This window comes from Salvia splendens, chromosome 21 (assembly GCF_004379255.2).
Source record: "Salvia splendens isolate huo1 chromosome 21, SspV2, whole genome shotgun sequence".
NCBI lineage: Eukaryota > Viridiplantae > Streptophyta > Magnoliopsida > Lamiales > Lamiaceae > Salvia > Salvia splendens.
Window position 1 is genome coordinate 27,331,165 of NC_056052.1, and position 23,992 is coordinate 27,355,156.

A 23,992-nucleotide genomic window follows, 5' to 3' on the forward strand; every position below is an offset into this window, starting at 1 on the left:
TAATTACCTTCTTAATCTCTCCCTAAGGTGTAGGCCATGATAGGCTACTCTATTGCTCCCCCTTAAAGCTAAGATTAATCATTTCTATGTTTTATATCATTCCCACCCCTAAATCTGTCCTTTTTAGAATGATTTGCATTTTACTTCCAAATCCAGCTTCTCATCCATCCAAGCAAAATTCACTTATTTTTCAAATCTGTATGGTGGAAGATTTGCATCAGTTGAAATCCCTCTCTAATCATTATCATTGCTTCTTTCCCCATTTTCTCTATCAACACTTACATTATTTTATTGCTCAAAATGTATCCTCTATTTATAACCGTATTCTCAAAATATGTACAATTGATTGATATATGTATTACACATGGAATGAATCCATAATACATATATAGACCTATATGCATATGTAACACACATACATAGCCAAGAAAATATTAGAAGAGATAATTGAAAAATCTGAGCGGTGAATCAGTTTTCGCCTTAGCATTATATACAAGGTTCTCATACAATAACTTCAAATTTAGTATTTTCCATCATTTCATAGTTGACTTAAGAATGGAGTGCATGTGGGACAATGCATACCTAGCTTTTAATTACTTCTACCAAAGTTTAATTTTCTTTTTGCCTAATTTCACCTTACCCCTTACCCTGAGTTTTTTCTTAAAAAGTCTTCAATTTTGAAAAAAAGTTTGATTCGTGTGTCCCATTTATTCAGGACATTTCCCGAAAAATGCCAAAGATATATTATGAATACAAAATTGTGACAGAACTAGGATTTTGACGTTGGTAGACCCAAACCGGTTAGGCATTTTTCGGTATCCCCACAGCTTGAAACAATTGTAGCATGGGCGGACATTGGACCTTATAGACCCTAATAACGATACGAAAATAGTAAAAATGTGCATTTTAAAATAGTTATTGGTACCACTTTGCAGTCTAGCACACTTGAAATTGTCGGCATTCTTTCCCCATAATAAAAAAAATACTAACAAATTGTGATTCTTTAATGCTTAAGTTGGTTATTAGTACATGACTTGATTTGCACGTCGGAAAGTGGCGATTCGTACGTACGCAAACATCGGCGGAAGAGACTATATATATATATATGATGAAAATAAAAGTTTGTTACTGTACATAATACTTACATGTGTACGTAGACAGTGTTTTCGTAGAACTATATTGAGTTTGATAAAATGTCATTTTAGTGTTAGATGGAAAGCACAAATATTAGTCCTGTTTCATGGGTCCAATTCTTTTCTCTCTCAAAATAAATTAAAGCAGAATCGCTCCCAACTTTCTCCTTAATTTAACCTAAAAATTAATAAAATTAGTGATCATGGGACACCATTCTTGCTGCAACCAGCAGAAGGTCAAGCGGGGGCTGTGGTCGCCCGAGGAAGACGAGAAGCTCGTCCAGTACATCACCACTCATGGCTATGGCTGTTGGAGCGAAGTGCCTCAGAAAGCAGGTTTTTTTCACAATCATTAATTGTGTCTATTATTAGTATTTAGTACTTGTAATGTTGATTATTTTTTTTGTGGTAGGGCTTCAAAGATGCGGCAAGAGCTGTCGTCTGAGATGGATAAATTATCTGAGGCCGGATATTCGAAGGGGGAGGTTCACACCGGAAGAGGAGAAGATGATCATCAATCTTCATGGGGCAGTAGGAAACAGGTAATAAAACCTAACACTGTACACAAAAATTTACCGACAAAAATTAAGTAGAATTATCGTTGATTGTGTGGCACTACTATATTTTTGATGATTTTTTATCATTATAATTTCAATTCTTGATTATATGCATAATGTGTGTATATTATTGTTGATCATTATAATTTCAATTCTTGATTATATGCATAATGTGTGTATATGTAGATATTAAATTCTTGAGTGTGTTTTAGCCATAAGTAGTTTAGACTTTAGAGTAATGTGTGTATTTTTGCATGTGTGTGTATAGTACTTTTTTCATATTCAAATACGTAGCTTTCACTTGGCAGTTTGGAAGTCGTTAAGATGGTAATGTCACAAATTTTGTCTAATTATAGAATATTTTTATAGTAAAAAACAAGCATACAGTAGTCAAGTATGAATTATTCTAGCACTTGTTTTTTAAGTCACTTCTCAACGAAGAAATCCCACGTTCCATCCCTCTCAAACCTTTTCCTTTATTCTAGCAAATTTTATAGTAAAGCGACAACTTTGCTTGTTTAATTAAGTTTTTTTTTATCAATTTTGTACTAAAACTTAATTCCGATCATTGATCTTTTACATGATCTACTATTGCCAGATGGGCACACATAGCGAGCCATTTACCGGGAAGAACTGATAACGAGATAAAAAACTACTGGAATTCGTGGATCAAGAAGAAGATAAGAAAGTCATCATCAAACAACACCAAAACAAACCCTAATCAAGATTCTCGCTTCACCTCTCCTCAAATCCACTTCCCCTACCTAAATCTATCCACCAAGTCGCCTCCTCAGGACACATTACTCCCTCTCAAAACCACAACCTTCATGTTCGACATCGGACCCACCACGAGCGCAGAAGCCCTTGGCCTCACTAGCAATACCAGAATAGATCACATTCTCCATGAAAATGCATTACTGAACCAAGAAACATGGCACCATCATGACAAACAAGAAATGGTCCAATTCACACCAATAATGGAGAATCTAGAGAATCTTATGCTGCCTATGGATGTGCAGAATAGTGCAATCTCAGAGGCTGAGTGTTTGCAACAGAGAAATGAGATGAATGAATGGATTGAAGCACAGAATTCATTTTCTGGTTACTTTTTATGGGACCAAGCACAAGGGAATATTGGTGGGGAGGAAGAATCATCTACATTGCTGGCTTCTTTTCCATCATTTCTTTGACTTGTGTGAATAATTAATTAATTAATTACTACGTAACTACTGAAGATTATTGTTATAATTAATTAATTAATTAACCTATGTTATGTGTATGTGTGTGGTTGTGATATTTATGATTTCGGGAGAGGATTTGAGTTTCATATATAGTATTAATTCGGCGAATGTTTGTTTTGGTGAATAATGTAAAGGAGAAACAAAATTGTTGTTAAATGGAGTATACAATTGATGCCCTTTTGTTTACATTTATTTAGTAATAAGTAGAATCACTAATTAAGAAGTAGCACCGTGTGCTGCTTCTTCATCCTCATAGCAGTATTGGTGTGAAACCATTTAACTACGCTAGAACAGTTGGAAACTTTGACACTGAGTCCCTGCAGCCACCAGTCCTCGTCGATGAGGAGCGCTTTCACCGGATAATACAAGAGTTTCACAATATACGCCCCCACAATAGCATAGAGGGACATGGCGTAAATCATGTCGGAGATGACCGTGTAATGAGATATGGCGTCAAGAGCCAGAAGATAGCTGATGCACATGAACACCAGGCAGAGGTGGAGGATCAAGAACACTGGCGAGCCCGGGACCACGAATATCATTATCACGACCGAGAGGGCGAACGAGAATGTGTTGCACGGCATGAAGTACCGGTACTTCTCCTTCTCCATCACCATCTGCCCGGCCAAGTTTTTCCACATGTCGTCCCCCGTTAAAAGCAGCCTCCGTCCCAGTCCCATAGTGGGGCGGGTGGTTTGTGTGTCGTCGGGGGGATAGAGTCCTCCTGGAGGCTGGAGCACCGCTTGGTAGGTGGCGGATACAATGAGCGTGGCGACCACCAAGATGGTGTTGCGCAGTTCAAGGGTGAGCTCTTTGGTTAGGAAGTAGAAGGCTCGGGAGAAGGCTTCGGAGAGGGTTGAGTCGGTGAGGACGTAATCGGTTGTTGTTGTATCGTCGCGAATCTCATTTTTTCTCTTGCCGCCTTTTTCTACTAAGAGTCTCATCACTTCACTTTGATTGTATTTTATGGCAAGGTCTAGAGCGCTCATCCTCTCTGAATTCAGTCTGTTCAATTTCACCAATTTCACTATTTTTTCTGCCCCCTACAACAAATTAAACACCACACCCATCATTCATATAATATCAATTATCAAATCAAATACCCATGTCTTACTTCACTTTTACTCTACTAATTTATTCCACTCACGCCTTCATTATTAAATTAACTATGACTGACCCCTAGACATCCAAATTGAGCCGCGGCATGAAGGGGTGTGTTGCCGTTGAGATCCTTGACAGACAGGACCGACGAGATCCGATTCCTCCTCCTCAGCCAATCCACGAGCATGCACACGGTCTTGCACCCCTGATTAACCAGCGCTACGTGAACCACGGTCTGCTTCAAGTTGTTCACGTCGTGGACAGACTCCGGGCACACGATGAGCAGCCGCGCGAGAAGCCTCCTCTCTTCTTCATCATGGTTGCCGGCTCTGGCCGCGCACAGCAGCAGCGGAGTCATCCCGTTCTTGCCCTTCACTCGCACCAACATCCTGTCGAATGCAGCCATGAATCTCGCCGTATCCCGGTGGGCCCCTTCTATGGCCAGGTGGAGGGGGCTCGAGCCCCCCCAATCCAGCTTCCTTCCTAGTGACGGCATCAGGCTCAGGAGCTCCAACGCCACCGCCGTGTTGCCGGCTGCAGCTGCTTTGTGGAGCGGAGTCTCCGCGAACTTCGCCTCTTCCATATCCTTGAGCTCTTTTGCGTGATCTTTTAAAAATGAGTATATTTTTGCTATGCAGCATCCATCCCCACTATTTGTTCTTTTGCAGATCCCCTCACATATTTTAATGCTCGAAAAATCCTCCATTGCTGCTACAAAGTATACAGTGTTACACTTTTAAGGATGTTGTATTTTATTACAATAATCTAGGGTTTATATAGATATGTAGTACACGTGAATTGTGATTATATATGGGAAACTAATGAAGCAAGGCATTCTGTTTCCCAATTGGGTGAGATAAACTACGCTTTATACCTTTCTTCACGTTTGTATATACTTTAATTTGTAATTTATTCAATACCTTTCTTCAGTGTTAAATAAAATACCCTTTAAGACTTTTGCTTTACAGAAATGTATAAATCAGACTAAATGTAGTATATATACATATATCCAAACGTGTAATGCATGTGGTACAAAGTATCTATAAAAGGTAAGGAAACTATATACGTATATTAAATTTAAGATAATGTTTGTCTTAAAGATGGTAATCGAGAGAGATATAGCAGGATAGGTAAGACATAGTTTATGTAGAGAGTAGAGAGAAAAAAGTTTATATTTCTTGTGTATATGAAATGCTCATCTCCCTAGTATTTATAGGGAGATTTGAGTCTCTTTGAGTACACCAATAAATGAGTATTGGAACTACACCGCAACTAGGAACTCTACACTATTAAATATGTTCTAGGAACTCCACTGTAATGAATGAGGGGCGGCTAATTTATGATTCCTTTTTCCAACACTCCCCATCAAGTTGAGCAACGGTATCTCCGATACTCAACTTGCCCAGAAATTCTTTGAAGACTTTAGGACTCTATGCCTTGGTTAGTATGTCTGCAAGTTGTTCCTCAGATCGGACGAATGGAAATTCGATGATGCCGCTTTCAAGTTTCTCTTTGATAAAGTGACGATCGACCTCAACATGTTTGGTCCTGTCATGCTGTACGAGATTTTCTGAAATGGTAATTGCAGCTTTATTGTCACAGAAAAGCTGACTCTTCCGAGTGGGTGGAAAGCCAATTTCTGTTAACAATCTTCTAAGCCAAAGTATCTCCATCAGGCCACTTCTGATTCCTCGAAATTCGGCTTCAGCACTTGATAGAGCTACAACTTTTTGCTTCTTGCTTCTCCAAGTGACAAGGTTGCCCCCAACAAAGGTAAAATATCCTCCGGTAGATTTTCTATCCACCGGATTGCTTGCCCAATCAACATCAGTGTATCCATCAATCTCCAAATCTTTCTTATTTTCTAAGAATACCCCATGGCTGGCTGTTCCCTTTAAGTATCTCACAATTCTCATGACAGCATCCATATGATCTTCCTGAGGCTGATGCATGAATTGACTGACAATTCCAACTGCATATGTGATGTCGGGCATAGTATGAGAAAGATAGTTAAGTTTACCTACTAACCGTTGATATCTTTCACGATCTGTAGGCTTAGCTCCATCCACAATCTTCAATCCATGGTTGGGTACCATTGGCGTTTCAGCAGGCTTGCAGTCCAGTAGGCCCGTTTCTGCTAACATGTCAAGAACATACTTCTTCTGCCTTAGGAATATTCTGTGCTTGGATCTCAACACTTCAATTCCTAGGAAGTACTTTAAAGCTCCCAAGTCCTTCATTTCAAACTCCTTGAAAAGATTCTCCTTTAGATTTTGGATCTCTTCGTCATCATCTCCTGTTATGATCATGTCGTCAACATAGATTATTAGACATGTCATTTTGCCGTTCCTCTTCTTTAGGAATAGTGTGTGATCTGAATGGCTCTGTTTGAAGCCATGTTTGAACATTGCCTGGCAAAATCTTCCAAACCACACTCTGGGGATTGCTTTAACCCAAAAAGAGTCTTTCTCAGTCTGCACACCTGTCCTTTTCCAAATTATTCACAAAAACCTGGGGGGACCTCCATGTATACTTTTTTGTCTTTCTCAAGTTCTTCATGAAGAAAGGCATTTGTAACATCAAACTGGTATAATGGTCATTCCTTACATGCAGCTACAGATAGAAGTGCTTTTACTGTATTTAGTTTGGCCACAGGGGAAAAAGTTTCTTCGTAGTCTACTCCATACACTTGAGTATATCCCTTAGAAACCAATCTTGCATTGTATCTCTCGATTGAACCATCTGCACGCCTTTTATGGTGAAGATCCACCGACATCCTACTGGTTTCTTTCCCGGAGGTAGAATACACTTTTCCCACGTTTCATTTTTTATCAACGCATCAATTTCCTTCTTCATGGCTTCCCTCCAGTGCGTGTGTTTCATTGCCTCTTCGAAGGACTCCGGAATCTCTTCTTCTTCATAAAGTGCAGCTTCGAATGCCCTAGCCATTTCGGTAAGGTGTCCCTGGGTGAGATTGGCAATACTGTATCTAGATTTCTGCTCTTTCCAGTCTGGCAAATATCTCCGAGGAGGAATGCCCCTTGTACTTCTTTAGGGCAATCTGCCGTGCCCTGTCTCTTGTTCCATCAGTGGCTCATTTGTATCACTTATGTTTTCCCTGTCACTGTTAGTGGTTTCAGGTAGGGTACCAATATAGGGATCAGAAGTGTTTACCTCAGGAATCAAAGATTGGTCATATATGTTCTTGGGGATTTGACTGCCCGATGGTACTGCTAACTTCCTCCGTTGGACCAACTTTTGTGATAGGATTTTGGTCTGACTTATTTGTTTGGTTGTTCTCTCCCTCCCCTGAATGGTTTCTCCCCAAAGAGGTAGCCAATTTAGTGCGTCACTACTCAAGTTTTCTAACTTTCTCTCTCCCTGACCGCTAGATTGGCTATAGAAATATTCACTTTCAACAAAGTCGCAGTTCATAGTTGTGTACATACGATCTGTCGAAGGGTCATAACATCGGTAACCATTTTGATTTTTTACATAACCCAAGAAGATACATTTGACTGCACAAGGTGAGAATTTGTCACAGTCATGTTTGGGGATATGGACAAACACGGTACAACCAAAAATTTTGGGGGTCGAGATGGAGGGACGATGGTACCGAGTTTTGGGAAGAGAAGACCTCTAGAGGAGTTTTGAAGTTAAGGATCCCTGTGGGAAGACGATTTAAGAGATAGACGGAAGTTGCGATGGCTTCTGGCCAGAAGGATTTTGGGATGTTTGATTCAATGAGGAGGGCACAGATGATTTCTAAGATATATCAATTTTTCTGCTCGGCTACCCCATTTTGTTCTGGTGTATAGGCACATGAAGTTTGGTGGACAAGGCCATTTTCAGTGAAGAAAGATGTCATCTTAGAGTTCACGTATTCCCTCCCATTATCAGATCTAAGGATTTGAATTCTAGAGTTATATTGGGTTTGGACAAGATGATAGAACTCAGTAAATTTCTCGAAAACTTCTGATTTTGTTTTCAAAAAATAAATCCAAGTCATACGCGAAAAATCATCAATAAACAACAAAAAATATCGAAAACCTTGTCCTCCAGTAACCGGAGCAGGGCCCCACACATCAGAGTGAACCAAAGCAAAAGGTGATTTTTCTCTAGTGTTGTTTAATTTGAAGGAATGTCTGTGACTTTTTGCTAAAACACACGTTTCACAATTCAAAACATGCGTAGAAGAAACTAACTTAGAAAAGAGTAGGCGATGATAACTTATGGATGGGTGCCCTAACCGGCGATGCAAGAGCCAAATCTGTCTGTCAGTTAGTCCGTGGGTTAGCATTGCAGTACTCTGTTGGGCTATCTCATCCACATAGTACAATCCATGTCGCTCAGTGTCACGCCCAACTATCGTCCCCGTCTTGATATCCTGTAACATACAAAAATGAGGCTGCATTAGCAATTTGCAGTTGAGATCTCTTGTTACATGACTAGCAGATAAAAGTTTGTGGGACAATGAATGAACATAAAGAAAGTTCGAGAGGTGAAGGGTTGGTGAGATAGTGACAGTTCCCGCCCCCACTACTTGTTCTAACTCCCCACTAGCTGTTTGGACAAAAAAATTTGTGGATTGGGAAATATCGAGGAAGTCCGATGCATCAAAGGACATGGTATCGGTTGCCCCACAGTCAAAAGGCCAATGGTAGTCTTTAGGTCCTATGTTTGAGGAAGATGAGTACGCTAAAGTTTGGAATGTGTTTTTACAAGTAATGAAAGGCTGAAATTCAAAATGTCGGGGTGTATTTTCATTTTTGTCGAAAGTTCGGGGTGTATTTTCAGAAATTCGGACAAAAGGGGGTTTTTGTGTAATATTTCAGTCAACAGAGGTGGGTTTGGTAATATCAGAATTGACTGGGGGGAAATTTGGGAGGAATTTTTGTGGTGGGGTTCATTTTGAGATTTATCCAAACTTTGTGGGTTTATTTGCAAAATGGTGTGGTTTATTTTAGAAAACCCCATTTTCGGCCAAATATCCTCAGTCGTCTCCCCCTTTGCAATTTCCTACACTTCTTCCCCATTTCCCATCGCAAAGCCGCCGCCGCCGTCGATGCTCTTTTCGAAGATATCCGATGGATAGGCGCTGTCCGTCGGTGCGTTGGCCTAGCGCCTCCTCCGCTTCTTCCTCCTTCCCAACCACACAACCTCCGCTGCCGATGCTCCTTCATCCTCCGTCGGCGACGCTGAACATGCATGTATCTGTTGGTTGCTTTCCGACACCGCGAATTCCATGATTTCAACAATCTCCGGTGCTTTAGCAATCGTGTTCCATCCGTCGACGGTTGGGCCACGGGAAGCGACGAATATAGGTTGTGCAGCGGCCAAAAGTCCATGACTTTCTACACTTCGATTATGGCTATGTGTGGCTGACTCGGTGGCAGATTCGCCGCTGGAGTCGGTGGCAGATTCGTAATCGTCGCTGGTCTTCTTCGGAGCGGTGGCAGATTCGCCGATAGGAGAAGGGATTTGATTGAGATATGGGGATTTCTTAGGAAGGCAAGGGCTCGTGGCTGATGCTGCAGTAGGATTGGACTCCACACCGAGGTTCTTCGGCTGGTAGCATTTTTGGTTTTGATTTGTGTTGGTTTTGTACAAATCAATTAGATTTGAGATTGTCTCGATCAATAGCTCGAGAGTATGTATTTGGTTGACCTCCATTTGAGGTTTTTTGTTGATTTTCTGCTCTGATATCATCTTAAAGATGGTAATAGAGAAAGGTATAGCAGAATTGGTAAGACATAGTTTATGTAGAGAGTAGAGAGAAAAAAGTTTATATTTCTTGTGTATATGAAATGCTCATCTCCCTAGTATTTATAGGGAGATTTGAGTCTCTTTGAGTACACCAATAAATGAGTATTGGAACTACACCACAACTAGGAACTCTACACTATTAAATATGTTCTAGGAATTCCACTGTAATGAATGAGCAATGAATGAGGGGCGGCTAATTTATGATTCCTTTTTTCAGCTGTTTGAATTACTTCATTTGGCTAACTGCTCAAGATAAAAAGCTAATCAATGATGAACATCCAACATTCCAACTTATCACTTGCATATCGTCGTCATTCTAGGCTAGATCCAATAACAAGATTTTTATTTAATCATCCAAATCATTAGTTACATTATCACACATCTTATTTCTTCAACCCACACCACTTCCATCACTCTCAAACAAAAACAAAAACAACACACACAAAAAAGACGCAAGTTATTACATGACCTTAACATGCAATAGTTATGGTCTCAATCTACAATAAATTCGAACCCTGGCTTGTATGAAAGCAACTTCTTCTCAGACACACAAGAAAGCAACGAAAATCCGTCCTTCAGTTAAGACGTAGAAGCATGTGCTGCTTCTTCATTTTCAGGCTAATGGTGTAGAAATTCCCCTTGGTTCCTATAAAGTTGTCAAATTTGACGCTGATTCCCCGCAGCCACCAATCCTCGTCGACGAGGAGCGCTTTGACAGGATAATACAAGAGCTTCACAATAAAGGCTCCGCCAATGGCGTAGACGGACATGTAAAAGATCATGTTGGAGATGCCCGTGTAATAAGATATAGCGTCGAGAGCAAGAAGATAGCTCATGGACATGAAGACCAAGCAGATGTGGAGGATCAAGAACACCGGCGTGCCTGGGACGACAAATATCACTATCACGATTGACAGCGCAAACGCGAACGTGTTGGACGGCATGAAGTACCGGTATTTTGCCTTCTCCATCACCATCTGACCGGCCAAGTGTTTGTCCTCGGGGGTCACCAGCAGCCTCCGCCCCATAAAGGGGAGATGGCTGCTGACTTGGGTTTTGTTGGGGATTTGTGGGTCGGGGGCGGGATAGAGGCCGCCAGGGGGGCTGAACACCCCCTGGTAGGTGGCGGCCACGATGAGCGTGGCCACTACCAAGATGGTGTTGCGCATCTCGAGGGTGAGTTGCACTGTTAGGTAGTAGTAGGCACGGGAGATGGCTTCGGGGAAGGTTGCTTTGTCGAGCACGTAATCGGCTTTTGTATGTCTGTAGATATCTCTGCCGCGCTTGGCTCCTTTACGTTCTAAGTTGTATATAATATCTTGGTTTTTGGCAAGGTCTAGAGCAGTGTTGCCTTCGGAATTCAGTCTGTTTACTTTGACCAGTCCCGCTAATTTTTTCGCCCCCTACAAGGAAAACCATAAATTATCCACAAAATAACATTTCATTATAGAGGCATACATGAAGACAATATTCTGATTCAAAACAATCTATGAAAATCGAAAATGGAATAAAAAAAAAAGTTGAGTGAGTGACTCACCCCTTGACATCCATAGAGAGCCGCAGCATGAAGAGCCGTGTTGCCGTCGATATCCTTGACCGACAAAACCGAAGTGATCTGATTCCTCCTCTTGAGCCAATCCACCAGCATGCACACCGTCTTGCACCCCCTGTTCTCCAGCGCCACGTGAACCACGGTCTGGTTCTTGTTATTCCTGTCGCTCACCGACTCCGGGCACGCCAGCAGCAGCTGCGCAAGAAGCCTCCTCTCCTCATTGTGCTTCCCATGCTCCTCCTCCTCCTCCTCCTTGCCAGATCTGGCTGCACACAGCATCAGCGGTGTCATCCCCTTCTTGCCCTTCACCCGCACCAGCATCTTGTCGAACCTCGCCATCAACATCGCCGTGTTGCGGTGAGCCCCCTTAATGGCCAGGTGGAGGGGGCTCCAGCCTCCGCTATTCAGCTTCCCGCCCAGGGAGGGCATCAGGCTCAGGATCTCCAACGCCACCTCCGTGTTCCCCGCTGCGGCCGCTTTGTGGAGCGGAGTTTCCGCGAAATTGCCCTCTTCCATCTCCTTCACCTCTTTTGCGTGAACTTCCAACAGATGGTATATTTTTGCTATGCAGCAGGGATCCCCATTCTCTGTTTTTGAGCATCTCTCCCCACATATTGTTATTTTTTCAAATAAATTTTGTCCTGCCATCACTGCTACAAAGTATAGAGTGTTTCAATTTATTACACTAATCCAGACTTTATATACATATCTCATATGTAGGAGTAGTAAACTCTTCAAGCAAACTTCCCAATTAAAGGAAACTTTGATTCCATCTTTATTGTTGAGTACACAATACCTTTCTTCTCATTATTATTTGCAACTTTTTTACTGGTCCCCGCTTAACTGATTCTTTTTAACAATATTTGCCACAAGAATTTAGGAAGTGATCTTTTTAAGTTAAATGGAAAGGTAATAAAATGGAGTATGAAAGATAATAGTAGTACTAATTTAGTAACGATGAGAATGTAAAGTTGGATAGAGAATAAGAGTGAATTTAGTAATGATGAAAAAATGTGTCACTTAATTTGGGACATGATAATAAGGGAAGGAGTGTTTATGATATTCTTTACTTCTTGTGTGTAATAAAAAGAGATTAGTTACTTACTTTTGCTTTGCAGATTATCGAATCAGCTTTATATCCAAACGTGTAATGCATGGGAATGGTAAGGAAACTTTATAATGTACTCTATATCATAAAATTATGATGTTCGAATTCTTCATTTGGATAAGTATAACTGCTCAATTAAAAAAAGCTAACGAAGTTCCAATAAACTATCAAGTACGGAGTAATGACTACTTTTATAAATCGTAAATGAAATCTTGAAAAATAAGATTCTTGCAAGACCCTAGTTTATTTAGAAAATAATTAAAGATTAAATAGTACTCCTAATAATTCTTGATACGTGAGGGTATATACTCACACACTTCAAATAATTTAATACTACTAATTCATGATCTATCTGTGAGACTGTTACAAAAAGTAGTGAGTTCCGAATATTGTTGTTTCTCCTTTCCTTTTTGGTTTTTAAGGAATTGTTTTGATGAGTTTCACCTCATATGTTTGTACTGTTCAATTCTTGGATCTGGCCCATTAATTTTAGTTAGATCCACGGATCAGAAGTAATTAGTTACTAAAACATATCCCTAGCTTCATCCCAAAAAATATTTTCTTGTTGCCATTTTTATCCGTCCCAAAAAATTGATGCAAATAATTTTTGAACTTTTTTACAATTAAATATTTTTTATTTGTTAATTTTGTATACAAAATCTTTAATTTTTAATGCCATACTAAAGAGAAAAGATGAAAATATTCTTCATGTTTGCACTGATTCAACTAAACATTTTATTTATTTTTAGCTACCATTAGTCTCCTAATGTTTGTAATTCTTAATATCCATGACTATCAAAAATTAATTTAATATTTTTTAAAATTAAAATATTAAGAACTAGCTTATTACCACAAGGAGTAGTATTTAAACTCTATTATATGGAGTAGTATAGTACGACTATATATGGAGTATACACTACAATAAAAAAAATCGCCGATACTTTTTAAATTCTATTAAGAATGCTAATTTGTATTTATAATTATACCACCAGCGCTTCATAAAGTGTCATTATCGTTAGTGTCTCAACTAAAATTAGGAGACATAAATAGAAGCGTCCTAAAAAAACAAACGATGATAATTGCGTCTCAATTTTTGTTTCCCTAAAATATACTCGGTAAGTTGTTTTTAGTGATAAAAAAAATCCTAATGTACTGAATCTGATCAACCAAACCAGCATATCTGAACACATTATCACACATCTTATTTCGGCAATCCACACACTTAACATCCATCTATAAACGCAAAACAAAAGAAAAAAAATTAAAAAATAATGAAAATCTGTCCTTCAATTAAGACGTAGCACAGTGTGCTGCTTCTTCATCTTCATAACAGCATCGGAGAATTTCCCTTGGGATCCGCTAAAACGATTGGCAAATTTGACACTGAGTCCCCGCAGCCACCAATCCTCATCGACAAGGAGCGCTTTCACCGGATAATACAGGAGCTTCACGACATAAGCCCCGACAATGGCGTAGAGCGACATGTAATAGATCATGTTGGAGATGCCCGTGTAATAATGCACATGAACACCAAGCAGACGTGGAGGATCAAGAACACTGGATTACCTGGGACCACGAATATCACTATCACCACCGACAGCAAGAACGCGAACGTGTTGGACGGCATGAAGTGCCTGTATTTTGCCTTCTCCATCACGAACGTGTTTCTTCTACGTGTCATCTCCTAACTGCAGCAGTCTCCGCCCCATACTAGGGTGGAGGCGGCTCACTAGGGTTTCTGGGTCGGGAGAGGGATAGACTCCGCCAGGGGGCTGGAGCACCCCCTGGTAGGTGGCGGCCACGATGAGTGTGGCCACTACCAAGATGGTGTTGCGCATCTCGAGGATGAGCTGCGCCGTGAGGTAGTAGTAGTCTCGGGATATTTTTTCATGCAAGGTTGATTCAGTGAGGACGTAGTCGGTTGTTGTTAGAGGTATGTTAATGTCCATGCTTTCCTTGGCCCCTTTGTCTTCTAAGATTTTTTCCACTGCAGTTTGATGGAACATTTTGGCAAGGTCTAGAGCAGTCTTCTTGTCGGAATTCAGTCTGTTTAATTTCACAAGTTTCACTATTTTTTCCGCAATTATGCATGTTTTATATACATACTAAAAATAACAATAAATGAAACAAAAAAGACTATTAAGGATTAAATGCAATTAATACTCACCCCTGGACATCCAAATTGAGCTGCAGCATGCAGGGCCGTGTTGCCGTTGAGATCCTTGACGGACAGAACCGCGGTGATCTGATTCCTCCTCCTCAGCCAGTCCACCAGCATGCTAACAGTTTTGCACCCCCCGATTCACCAGCGCTACGTGAACCACAGTCTGGTTTAAGTTATTGACGTCGGTGACCGACTCCGGGCACATAATCAACAGCCGCGCAAGGTCCGGGTCCTCATTGCCTGGCGCACTGCAACAGAGGAGTCATCCCACCCTTGCCCTTCACCCGCACCAACATCTTGTCGAATCTCGCCATCAATCTTGCCGTGTCGCGATGACCCCTCTCTATGGCCAGGTCTGTCCAGCTTCCTGCCCATGGACGACATCAGGTTCAGAATTTCCAACGCCGCCGCCGCTTTGTGAAGCGGAGTCTCCGCGAACTTCGCCTCTTCCATCTCCTTCATCTCGTTTGAGTCATCTTTGATCAGCGAGTATATTTTTTGTATGCAGCAGGCACCCCTGCCATTTGTTTTCACGCAGCCCCCCACACATATTTCTAGATTCTCCATTGCTGCTACAAAGTACATATATTGTGTTTGAATGTCGTTGTTACAGTTTCAATTAAGGATTCATTACATTAATCTGGGGTTTATGTAGATATGCAGTACACGTTAATTTTGATTAAGGTGAACCAATCAAGCAAGCTATTTTCGATACAGCTTTCTTCTTTTGCCAAATACGACTTTTTAATACTACAAAATTGATAGAGTACGAAAGAGATGGGGAAACAAACGATTTTAGAATTTTTATTAGAGAATCAACCCCACATTACTTGAGAGAAAACTTATCAATAAAAAAAAACACTCCATTATAAAAAAAATATGACTATTGTATAGATGGAGGTAATTTTGCTTATACCTTTCTTGATGGTTTGCAATAACTATTAGTTTATTTAGGAGATACTGAAGTGTAGAGAAGGTAGCATGCATGTATGATATATACCTTACTTCTCCTGTGTTTAAAAAAACGATTGGCCACTTAATTTTGCTTTGCAGAAGTTCTGATACAACCCTTGCTAATAATGCTCCGTTCAACGATGAAGAGCTGCATGAACCCATGCAACTAGACATGTCAGAGATGGAAGAGAAGAAGGAGCCAAGAGTGAGAGGTCGGGCCAAGAATAGAGGGACAAAGAAGGATCGATCGAAGAGGACAGTGGCAAATCCAGACCTTTTAAATTGGAGGTACGAATTTTTTGATAAATAAACATACAACATAAGAAAAATAATACATTAAAATATAAAATAAAATAAAATAAGTTAAATTATAGTATATATAAACTACCACAAAATAGTACTAAAAGGAGAGAACATAAAAAAACTTACTAAAATCTTTAAATATAAGTGACAATCTAGAGAACAAAATGATAATCTACAAAATATAGAATCTAAGTAAAATAAGTATACAAAACAGAAAACAAAATCATATAACTTAATCTACAAAATATAAATATAAGTTAAAAAGTATACAAAACAGGGAACAAAATTATAAAACTACAAAACAAAATACAAATGAAAAGAAAATTGAGTTCAAGGGAAGTCAAACTCGGGTCTCTTCCATGTAGGTAAAATACCCCTCCAACCACTGCGCCACTAATGCATATTGAAACATGAATCTAAACATAACATTATGTATGCAATTATTTAGGGTACAGTTGTACCCCCTTGTTATAAGCTGGATCTGCCAGTGGAAGAGGACCGCTTCTCGGCCCGCCAAATATCGAGATTTCGTCAGCCATTAGAGATAAACTTATTTTGATTTCTTTTTTATTTATTTCCTTATTTTTGATTAATTATTTCCTTAGTTTGTGATTCCTTTTTCTCTTACAATTGAGTCAAGTCTTTTGGGTTCTCTATAAATACTAGAGAATCCCCATAGATCGAGTCATTGAGAATTAAAGATATAAAAATCTTTTTCTAATCTTAAGCTCTCGGTTACTTTTGTTTCATTATTTTTGCTGCAAATGTGTGCTCTCAGTTCTCGTTAGGATCATTATTCCTATCAAGTTCATATATAATTAAACGTGTAATGCATGAGGGTATAAAGCATCCTTAGGAAAAGGAAACTTATGGACTGCATTAAATTATACAGTAATAAAAATATAATTCCTTCATTTGGGCATCTGTAGTTCCTCTGGACAATAGTTGGATCTGGCCCATTGGGTTTAATAAGATCCAAGGCCCAAAAGTAATTTAGTAGTGTTACATAGTAGGAGTACTATAAAATTTCTAGGTTAACAATTGCAAGAAATAATCATGCAAATCTTTTAACTAAGATTATTTTGGACAAAATCTATTGGCTGACTAATAAAAAGAACTATGACTATTTTATCTTTTTATTAGAAAGACTAAAAAGACATTTTTGTATGAGACTAAAATCAACTCATGATCACTACATTAATTAAAAGTATGATAGGGACATGTGGGACAATATCCATTAAATGTGACCTAATCTGGGAATTGTTATATCACAAATAATTAATTTTAGTAAAAGTTTACAGGTTCCAAATCAGTGGAAGAACAAACAATCAATTTTAATTTTAAGGCTGTGATTTTAACCCTAATAACAAATGAATAATTAGAGAGTATAACATCCTACATTTTCTAAAAACAATATAGCAAATTTGGCAGTGCAATGAGAATTATTCTAAAAAAAGACTAAATACGGATTGAGTTATTTATTAACCTATTTTAAATTAATCCTTATTAAATGTTCACATTTCAAACTGCATTCCATCTTCGTGGAACTCAAACTCAAACTCAAACGCAGTAAATCTGAAGCACTCTCATCTCCATTACTCAACCACGCAGCCTCCATCCCCTTCAAACTCTCCACTAATTTCTTCCATCCTCTTCATGGCTCCAGAAAGCAAGCCTGATATCACCGGAGTGCTCACGCACTGCGGGAGGTACGTGCGCTACAATCTCTACGGCAACCTGTTTGAGGTGTCCAGTAAATACATCCCTCCGCTTCGCCCTCTCGGCCGCGGCGCTTACGGCCTCGTCTGGTTAGTGAAAATGTCAATTCGATGTGTTAATGAGTTGGTATTGGCATGAATTCATAGTTATTTTAGAGATTTAAGCATTTTTGTTAGCTTGATTGTTCGTTGTAGGAGAGAAGTCATGTGGATTAGGTTTTAGAGAGAGGATAAAAGTCGTCGATTGATCTTTTTTTTTCTGGATTGATCATTGATGTAGTTCGACTGTGAATAAGGAGACTAAAGAGGAGGTTGCAATTAAGAAAATTGGGAACGCATTTGATAACAGAATTGATGCCAAGAGGTCTTTGAGGGAGATTAAGCTCTTGCGCCATTTGGATCACGAAAACGTGAGATCATAATAATGTACACTTATTTATTGATTTTGTGGATTTTTCCTGATTTTTTAATTTTCGTTTTTGTCGGTGTATTGAATTCAGCTTATTGCTATCAAGGATATTATAAGGCCACCAAGGAGGGAGGCTTTTAATGATGTGTACATTGTTTATGAACTGATGGATACAGACTTGCATCAGATAATCCGGTCAGATCAAGCGTTAACAGATGATCACTGTCAGGTCTGCTTGCTTTTCTATGGTAGATTTAAAACTGACTTATTTGAGCTTGGTTTCTCACGTGTCAAATGTAGGGAGTTAGCTTGATATTTTCGTTTTAGAGGATGAAAAAAGGAGATTTTTTTAAAGATGATTGCTTCTCTATGGTTGATTTGAAAACTGAGTTAATTGATTTTTTGGTTTCTCTAGTAGAGTAATAGATATGTGTGTTCATGTCAAACAGAGGGACTCAGATCGATATTTCAGTTTTAGACGATGAAAAGAGGAGAAATTTAGAATTTATTTGCTTTATGAGTATCAACATTGAAATGAAACTCTTCGGTTCGCAAAGATTTAACTATATGCAGCATACTGAGAACACAGTATGAGTGAATATAATCTTGAGCTGTTTAACATGCTAAGTAATTCAGTTGAATAAAATCTTTCAGTTTTTATAATAAATTTTCCGGAATTGCTAACCCGAGAAAGGAAATTTGATTTCTCTAAGATTGCTCCTGTAAAGTTCCAATTTTGCCCAATATGATTGTTGTGAAATTTGTTTTGCTAATAGTTTGTGTTTATATTTGCAGTACTTTCTATATCAACTATTAAGAGGATTGAGATACATTCACTCAGCACATGTCTTGCATCGTGACCTTAAGCCTAGCAACTTATTTCTGAATGCAAACTGTGACCTTAAAATAGGAGATTTTGGGTTGGCAAGAACGACATCTGAAACAGATTTTATGACTGAATATGTTGTCACTCGTTGGTATCGAGCACCTGAGTTGCTCCTTAATTGCTCAGACTACACTGCTGCAATTGATGTATGGTCTGTTGGTTGCATTCTTGCTGAAATAATGACACGAGAACCGCTATTCCCTGGAAAAGACTATGTTCATCAGCTGAGGCTCATTACTGAGGTACTTTAAATTGGCGATATGTGTTTTGAGGAAAAACAATTTCTTTCTTGCACTGATTCACTATGCATCATAGTAACAATCGATTTTGAAATTTCAAATATCTATAACAACATTGGAAAGGGAAACTTAGAACGTTCATATTCATATTGAATCATTTAATATGAATTTCTTAGTAGCTTCAAGTTTCTTAGGAAAAATACGTATTTGAATATTAAAAAATACTACCAAGTGAAAGCTATGTGTTTGAATATGTTTGCTAGCAATTTTTTTTCCCTGAGTTTAAGGTGAAAATGAAGGAGATGGGGATGTGGATTGTGGGAAGTGCAGCCTTATTCCTTGGTATAACCTTCTAATTTTCGAACATGTCTTTTCTCGTTTGCTTTGAAGCTATTAGGCACACCCGATGAAGCAAGCCTAAAATTTCTACGAAGTGATAATGCACGGAGATATGTTAAACAGCTGCCCCAGTACCCAAAACAAAATTTTGCTGCAAGATTTCCAAGTATGTCACCACTGGCTCTGGATTTGCTAGCAAAGATGCTTGTTTTTGATCCAGACCAACGTATAACTGGTAAAAGACAGCCTTCATTTCCAGTTTAGTGTCCAAATTATTTGTTTTTCATCTGCTGACATCAAAATTCTGGTACACAGTTGATGATGCTATCTGTCATCCGTATCTATCCACTCTTCACGATATAAATGACGAACCAATTAGCTCCAAACCTTTCAGTTTTGATTTCGAGCAGCCATCATTAACAGAAGAAAATGTCAAGGATCTAATTTGGAGGGAATCACTCGTTTTTAATCCAGATCCAGTCAGTTAGTTGTGTGCTTTTTACACATTGCGTAGTTTCTATGTATTATGATAATTATGCGTTGTATGTATAAAAGGTGTACTGGCTTTCGTCTTTCGACTAGCTTTCTACTCTCTAGATTTTGACTGTGGAGGCAAATTGTTCTGCTTCTCCATGGTTACTTGTGTAAGTTATGCCTCCAGACATGTATTGTATTACTAAAAATACGAGTATTGTAATTCTGATGACTCTTGTATTTATATACTACCAATGTAACTGAATTTTTCAAGTTGGAAGGCAAAGGAAGCATTCTCTCTCTCTCTCTGCATATTTGCTGAAATTTGTTGTCAACTGAAAGGCTTTGGAACTAAACAAGGTCATTACTGCAGATCTTTATATATATAATCTGATAAGATCAAGACCAGCCGCTACATGCGGTAGATATCCAGGTATGCTGATCTTCACAAAGCAGCAATTAGTGGGGTATTCAAATTACAAATGTTTGAGAACATGATCACCTAATGGAAACTTCCTTCTGTAATAACAGCTCTGTATTTCCACATTATCTATAGGTAAAGGCACTTTGGGAAAATCGCAACCCGATTCCTGGTTCATCAGCTTATCACAGGGCTTTGGAACTACACTACTCGACACCCCTTCAACATCGGTGCAGTTCCAGATGACCTTCTTCGCCTTCTTAGCCATCTCGATTGTCACATTGGATATGCAGATCCCGGTGAAAGGATCACCCGCGATTCCCTCCAGCCTAGCTGCCATGGTCACATTCTCAGCCACCATGTCGCGGTAGTTGATGTTCTGGATCGAAGGAAACGCGTTGGGGTCGTAGTTGTTGTCTGGGTGAGAACCGTAGTTTCCCGTCATCCAGAACGCCCACTTCATGGTTTTCATCGTCATCCCTCTCACGTATATATCCTTGACATACCCGCCTCTCCCGACAGCTGTCTTGATCCTAACGCCCGACTCTGAATTGATGGCGAGGATGTCCTCCGCTCTCACGTCCTCAATCCCTCCCGACATCTCACTCCCCAACGCGATCACAGCGCTGTCTGGGGATATGCAAGTGAGCCTTCTGATCACCAGCTGCTTGGTTGGCATCCCAAACGCGATCCCGTACTGGTCCCAGCCACTCTTCACCGCAATGCAGTCGTCCCCGGACACGATGTAGCAGTCCTCAATCCGAGTGTTGGTGCAAGAATCTGTTGGTTTGTTCATTAGCCCAAAACCAAATTAGTACTCTGCGCTCTACTTGATGCATATGCAATGTTTGTTTCTGTTACATACCTGGATTGATACCATCTGTGTTTGGAGATTTTACAGGTGCCAGAATTGTTAGGCCTTGCACTATCACATTGCTGAATATATATATACAAAAAAAAATCAGCACAGAATCTGATGGAAAACAACACAGACAGACAAGAAGTGAACCTCAACCTGCTGTAGATAGGATGGACGTTCCAGGAAGGCGAGTTAAGGAGAGTCAAGTTGGATATCTGAACATTCTCGGAATACATGATCTCGATGAGGTAAGGCCTAGTGTATTGTAGTTCTCCCTTGTGAAATTTGTTCCACCATGACTCCCCTTGACCATCAATTGTGCCGTTATCCCCTGATAAAAAAAACATTGAATCTTATTATCTACCCTACCAAACACGGCCTTAAGTTAACCGTATTAGTATGAATTTGTGATCACCTGTTATAATAACATCGGTAAGGTTTGTGCCGAAGATTAGACTGATGTACCTTCCACCCTCGGTGTCTCGCCCTCGGCCGTAGGATGGCAGTGGCTCTATCACAGCCCATTCACTCTCTTCCTGAGAAGCGAGAAGAACAGCATCTTTGTGCAGGAAGAGAGTGAAATGGCTGGTGAGGTTGAAGCTTCCGGTGAGCCACTTCCCCGGCGGAACAAACAGCATGGATCCGCCATATTCCGCGTACTGCCCCAGATGGGAGATGGCTGCCTGAAAAGCTTTCGTATTCGACGTCGTTCCATCTCCGACTCCTCCGAAATCCGTCAGGGACGCGGCGTTAGCGCGGCAGCTTATGGCGCAGTACCGGAAGTTATCATGACTGTGTAACCGCCCGGCGGTTGATCTCAGCGGAAACGTGGCAGCAAGAACCAATATGACGTGAATGACCTGCAAAGAAATGTAGTAGTATTTGAAAAGAAATGTTGAGGTTATTGTGAAGGAGTAAGAGAGTTGGTTTACCTGCAAATTTGTGACTATTCTGTGCATCTTTTGTGTGTTTGGGTGTGGGTGTGGATGTGCTTGAGAATTGAGAGAGACCATATACTGTATTTATTTTAGCTAGAGAGAGAGAGAGAGGGGAATTTGATGTTCTTGCTGTAAATAAATATGAGTAGAATGGAAACAAAACTAATTTTGATTAATTACTTTTACTTGTTACTCATTTTGTATGTAGTTACAAGATTTGTCTTTACATCATTCCTCTAATTTGACTATTCATATAAGCTTTTACTCAAATTCAATATTCAATTCACATTTTAGAGAAAAAACACTCTAATTATTTCCTCATTTGTATAACTGTTTTTAGTCCAAACCAAGTGTGAATTTATGCCTGTAAACAAAAAGTTGGTTTAGTTCAGTTATAAAAGCATTGCCTAAAATCGACAAACTTGCATGTGAAAAAATCCATTTTTCATTTTTGTAAATTATAGAATGAAGAAGCATGAATATCATTTTACCTAACTATTTGGTTTACATTACTTCAAACATGTACAGAATCTGGCATGAAATTGAGGCGTATTGTAATACGAAACGTGACAATAAATTCATTCAATTCGATTGCCAATACTTGTGGACTTGTTAAACTCAATGTTCCACAACCCCACTTTATTTTCCACATTTAAACCTCTTATTTGGTCAACATATCTAATAAAAATATGATCACAAAAAAGGTAAAAATATGCAATTTTACAAATAGACAGTTTTACTAAGTGGTTGATGAATGATGGCTCCAAGTAATGGCCTCATAAATCTCCACTACCCAAAATTGGTGCCAATTTTAAATTTCCAGTGTTTATTTTTTTTGGAGGAATTTTGGACCATTTCTCGATTTATGCGTGTCATCCTTGCGCAGGGGCCATGCTAATCTTCTCTGTATCGTTCAAATTTTATCGAATGTCCCCGAAGGGACTGGGTGGGGGGGGGGGGGGGGGGGGATTTTGGGTTCTTTTGTTAGTTTTTGCAAGTTTGCAGACAACACTAGTAATGTCACATTAAATTCAACCACTTAAAAAGAGGGATTCCAACTTGTCGATCGGATCTTTTAGTATATGTCTCTTGTTTCCTTTTTCCATAATATTATTGCATATATTATATTCTATTTTTTACTATATGAGTATTAACTTCTTTGTAAAATACATTTCGAAAAATAAATCATAATATCTTAAGTTTTTCATTATACAAAAATAAATGGAAATGCACTTTTACGTTTAAAATACATTTCCTAGGAGTATATATACAGATCCAGGTCATAGTCCATTCACTTTGGTGATTAATTCGAATTTGACATTTTCTTAACAGAACAAAGAACAATATTTTCTAATTAACTATGTAATAATACCAAATCACTTTTGAATAAAATAATATTAGGGAAGAAAAGGTGACCACTAGTATCAATGCTTTAAAGTTTGTATATTAAGGAGCAATACATTTTTAAATGCATCTGCAATGTAACTATTTTAAGAATAAATATGGTCGACAGCCAATTGCAAAACTTGAAAAATGATTTATGTTTATTAAAAATGCTACGCAAAATAAAAATCTTCCTCGATTCATTCACGAAAACACGCATCCTCATCTCTTAGCATGTAGTGGAAACATATACTAGTAGTACTTTTCAAACCATTCTTTCACGCTTAAGTTAAATAAGTAGTATCCACATACAAATAAAGTGTGTGGTTCAGTTTATAATCTTCTTAATACTATATTTTATAAGGTATTTGAAAATTTATATTAGTATTTGGTAAAATAAGTTTTTAAACAAGTAAATACAAGAGGCCAAATACTTTATAGAATTAA

General features: G+C 39.1%; 6 protein-coding genes and 1 non-coding gene across 7 annotated transcripts; 2 read left to right on the forward strand and 5 right to left on the reverse strand.

Annotated features, from left to right (window-relative positions):
* Nucleotides 1-1,253: 1,253 nt before the first annotated feature.
* LOC121783323 (transcription repressor MYB6-like) lies at nucleotides 1,254-3,117 on the forward strand. The gene is made up of 3 exons (XM_042181359.1): nucleotides 1,254-1,469; nucleotides 1,546-1,675; nucleotides 2,289-3,117. Exons 1-3 carry the CDS (start codon nucleotides 1,337-1,339, stop codon nucleotides 2,878-2,880), a joined length of 855 nt encoding a protein of 284 aa, XP_042037293.1. The 5' UTR covers nucleotides 1,254-1,336; the 3' UTR covers nucleotides 2,881-3,117.
* Nucleotides 3,077-4,764, reverse strand: LOC121783322 (ankyrin repeat-containing protein BDA1-like). The gene is made up of 2 exons (XM_042181358.1): nucleotides 4,109-4,764; nucleotides 3,077-3,974 (listed from the first exon to the last, which is right to left on the reverse strand). The coding sequence occupies exons 1-2, from the start codon at nucleotides 4,736-4,738 to the stop codon at nucleotides 3,144-3,146; spliced, it is 1,461 nt and encodes a 486-aa protein (XP_042037292.1). The 5' UTR covers nucleotides 4,739-4,764; the 3' UTR covers nucleotides 3,077-3,143.
* Nucleotides 4,765-10,120: 5,356 nt separating this feature from the next.
* On the reverse strand, nucleotides 10,121-12,008 carry LOC121783321 (ankyrin repeat-containing protein BDA1-like). The gene is made up of 2 exons (XM_042181357.1): nucleotides 11,336-12,008; nucleotides 10,121-11,201 (listed from the first exon to the last, which is right to left on the reverse strand). Exons 1-2 carry the CDS (start codon nucleotides 11,996-11,998, stop codon nucleotides 10,374-10,376), a joined length of 1,491 nt encoding a protein of 496 aa, XP_042037291.1. The 5' UTR covers nucleotides 11,999-12,008; the 3' UTR covers nucleotides 10,121-10,373.
* A 1,736-nt stretch (nucleotides 12,009-13,744) lies between these two features.
* LOC121784472 lies at nucleotides 13,745-14,736 on the reverse strand. Its single transcript, XM_042182604.1, has 3 exons — nucleotides 14,626-14,736; nucleotides 14,133-14,563; nucleotides 13,745-14,015 (listed from the first exon to the last, which is right to left on the reverse strand). Exons 1-3 carry the CDS (start codon nucleotides 14,734-14,736, stop codon nucleotides 13,745-13,747), a joined length of 813 nt encoding a protein of 270 aa, XP_042038538.1.
* A 2,667-nt stretch (nucleotides 14,737-17,403) lies between these two features.
* On the forward strand, nucleotides 17,404-20,217 carry LOC121784787 (mitogen-activated protein kinase homolog MMK2-like). The gene is made up of 6 exons (XM_042183022.1): nucleotides 17,404-17,687; nucleotides 17,878-18,007; nucleotides 18,098-18,235; nucleotides 18,802-19,134; nucleotides 19,522-19,705; nucleotides 19,786-20,217. The coding sequence occupies exons 1-6, from the start codon at nucleotides 17,536-17,538 to the stop codon at nucleotides 19,956-19,958; spliced, it is 1,110 nt and encodes a 369-aa protein (XP_042038956.1). The 5' UTR covers nucleotides 17,404-17,535; the 3' UTR covers nucleotides 19,959-20,217.
* Nucleotides 20,218-20,296: 79 nt separating this feature from the next.
* Nucleotides 20,297-22,313, reverse strand: LOC121784786 (probable polygalacturonase). Its single transcript, XM_042183021.1, has 5 exons — nucleotides 22,157-22,313; nucleotides 21,640-22,084; nucleotides 21,381-21,555; nucleotides 21,231-21,301; nucleotides 20,297-21,145 (listed from the first exon to the last, which is right to left on the reverse strand). The coding sequence occupies exons 1-5, from the start codon at nucleotides 22,235-22,237 to the stop codon at nucleotides 20,421-20,423; spliced, it is 1,497 nt and encodes a 498-aa protein (XP_042038955.1). The 5' UTR covers nucleotides 22,238-22,313; the 3' UTR covers nucleotides 20,297-20,420.
* A 689-nt stretch (nucleotides 22,314-23,002) lies between these two features.
* LOC121785614 lies at nucleotides 23,003-23,105 on the reverse strand. Its single transcript, XR_006046999.1, has one exon. It is a non-coding gene; the product is annotated as a U6 spliceosomal RNA (small nuclear RNA).
* Between the last annotated feature and the right edge of the window lie 887 nt (nucleotides 23,106-23,992).

Coding starts and splice junctions, on each gene's coding strand:
- LOC121783322 (XM_042181358.1), bottom strand. CDS start 4,738: ATGGAGGATTTTTCGAGCATTAAAATATGTGAGGGGATCTGCAAAAGA. Junction 3,975..4,108: donor CTCAATTTGGATGTCTAGGG/GTCAGTCATAGT, acceptor AATTTGTTGTAG/GGGGCAGAAAAAATAGTGAA.
- LOC121783321 (XM_042181357.1), bottom strand. CDS start 11,998: ATGGCAGGACAAAATTTATTTGAAAAAATAACAATATGTGGGGAGAGA. Junction 11,202..11,335: donor CTCTCTATGGATGTCAAGGG/GTGAGTCACTCA, acceptor TTTTCCTTGTAG/GGGGCGAAAAAATTAGCGGG.
- LOC121784787 (XM_042183022.1), top strand. CDS start 17,536: ATGGCTCCAGAAAGCAAGCCTGATATCACCGGAGTGCTCACGCACTGC. Junction 18,008..18,097: donor GCCATTTGGATCACGAAAAC/GTGAGATCATAA, acceptor TATTGAATTCAG/CTTATTGCTATCAAGGATAT. Junction 19,135..19,521: donor AGCTGAGGCTCATTACTGAG/GTACTTTAAATT, acceptor TTTGCTTTGAAG/CTATTAGGCACACCCGATGA.
- LOC121784786 (XM_042183021.1), bottom strand. CDS start 22,237: ATGGTCTCTCTCAATTCTCAAGCACATCCACACCCACACCCAAACACA. Junction 21,302..21,380: donor GTCCATCCTATCTACAGCAG/GTTGAGGTTCAC, acceptor ATATATATTCAG/CAATGTGATAGTGCAAGGCC. Junction 21,146..21,230: donor CACAGATGGTATCAATCCAG/GTATGTAACAGA, acceptor ACAAACCAACAG/ATTCTTGCACCAACACTCGG.
- LOC121784472 (XM_042182604.1), bottom strand. CDS start 14,736: ATGCTGGTGGACTGGCTGAGGAGGAGGAATCAGATCACCGCGGTTCTG. Junction 14,564..14,625: donor CTCAATTTGGATGTCCAGGG/GTGAGTATTAAT, acceptor TGTTATTTTTAG/TATGTATATAAAACATGCAT. Junction 14,016..14,132: donor CTGCAGTTAGGAGATGACAC/GTAGAAGAAACA, acceptor CAGGTAATCCAG/TGTTCTTGATCCTCCACGTC.
- LOC121783323 (XM_042181359.1), top strand. CDS start 1,337: ATGGGACACCATTCTTGCTGCAACCAGCAGAAGGTCAAGCGGGGGCTG. Junction 1,470..1,545: donor CGAAGTGCCTCAGAAAGCAG/GTTTTTTTCACA, acceptor TTTTTGTGGTAG/GGCTTCAAAGATGCGGCAAG. Junction 1,676..2,288: donor CATGGGGCAGTAGGAAACAG/GTAATAAAACCT, acceptor TACTATTGCCAG/ATGGGCACACATAGCGAGCC.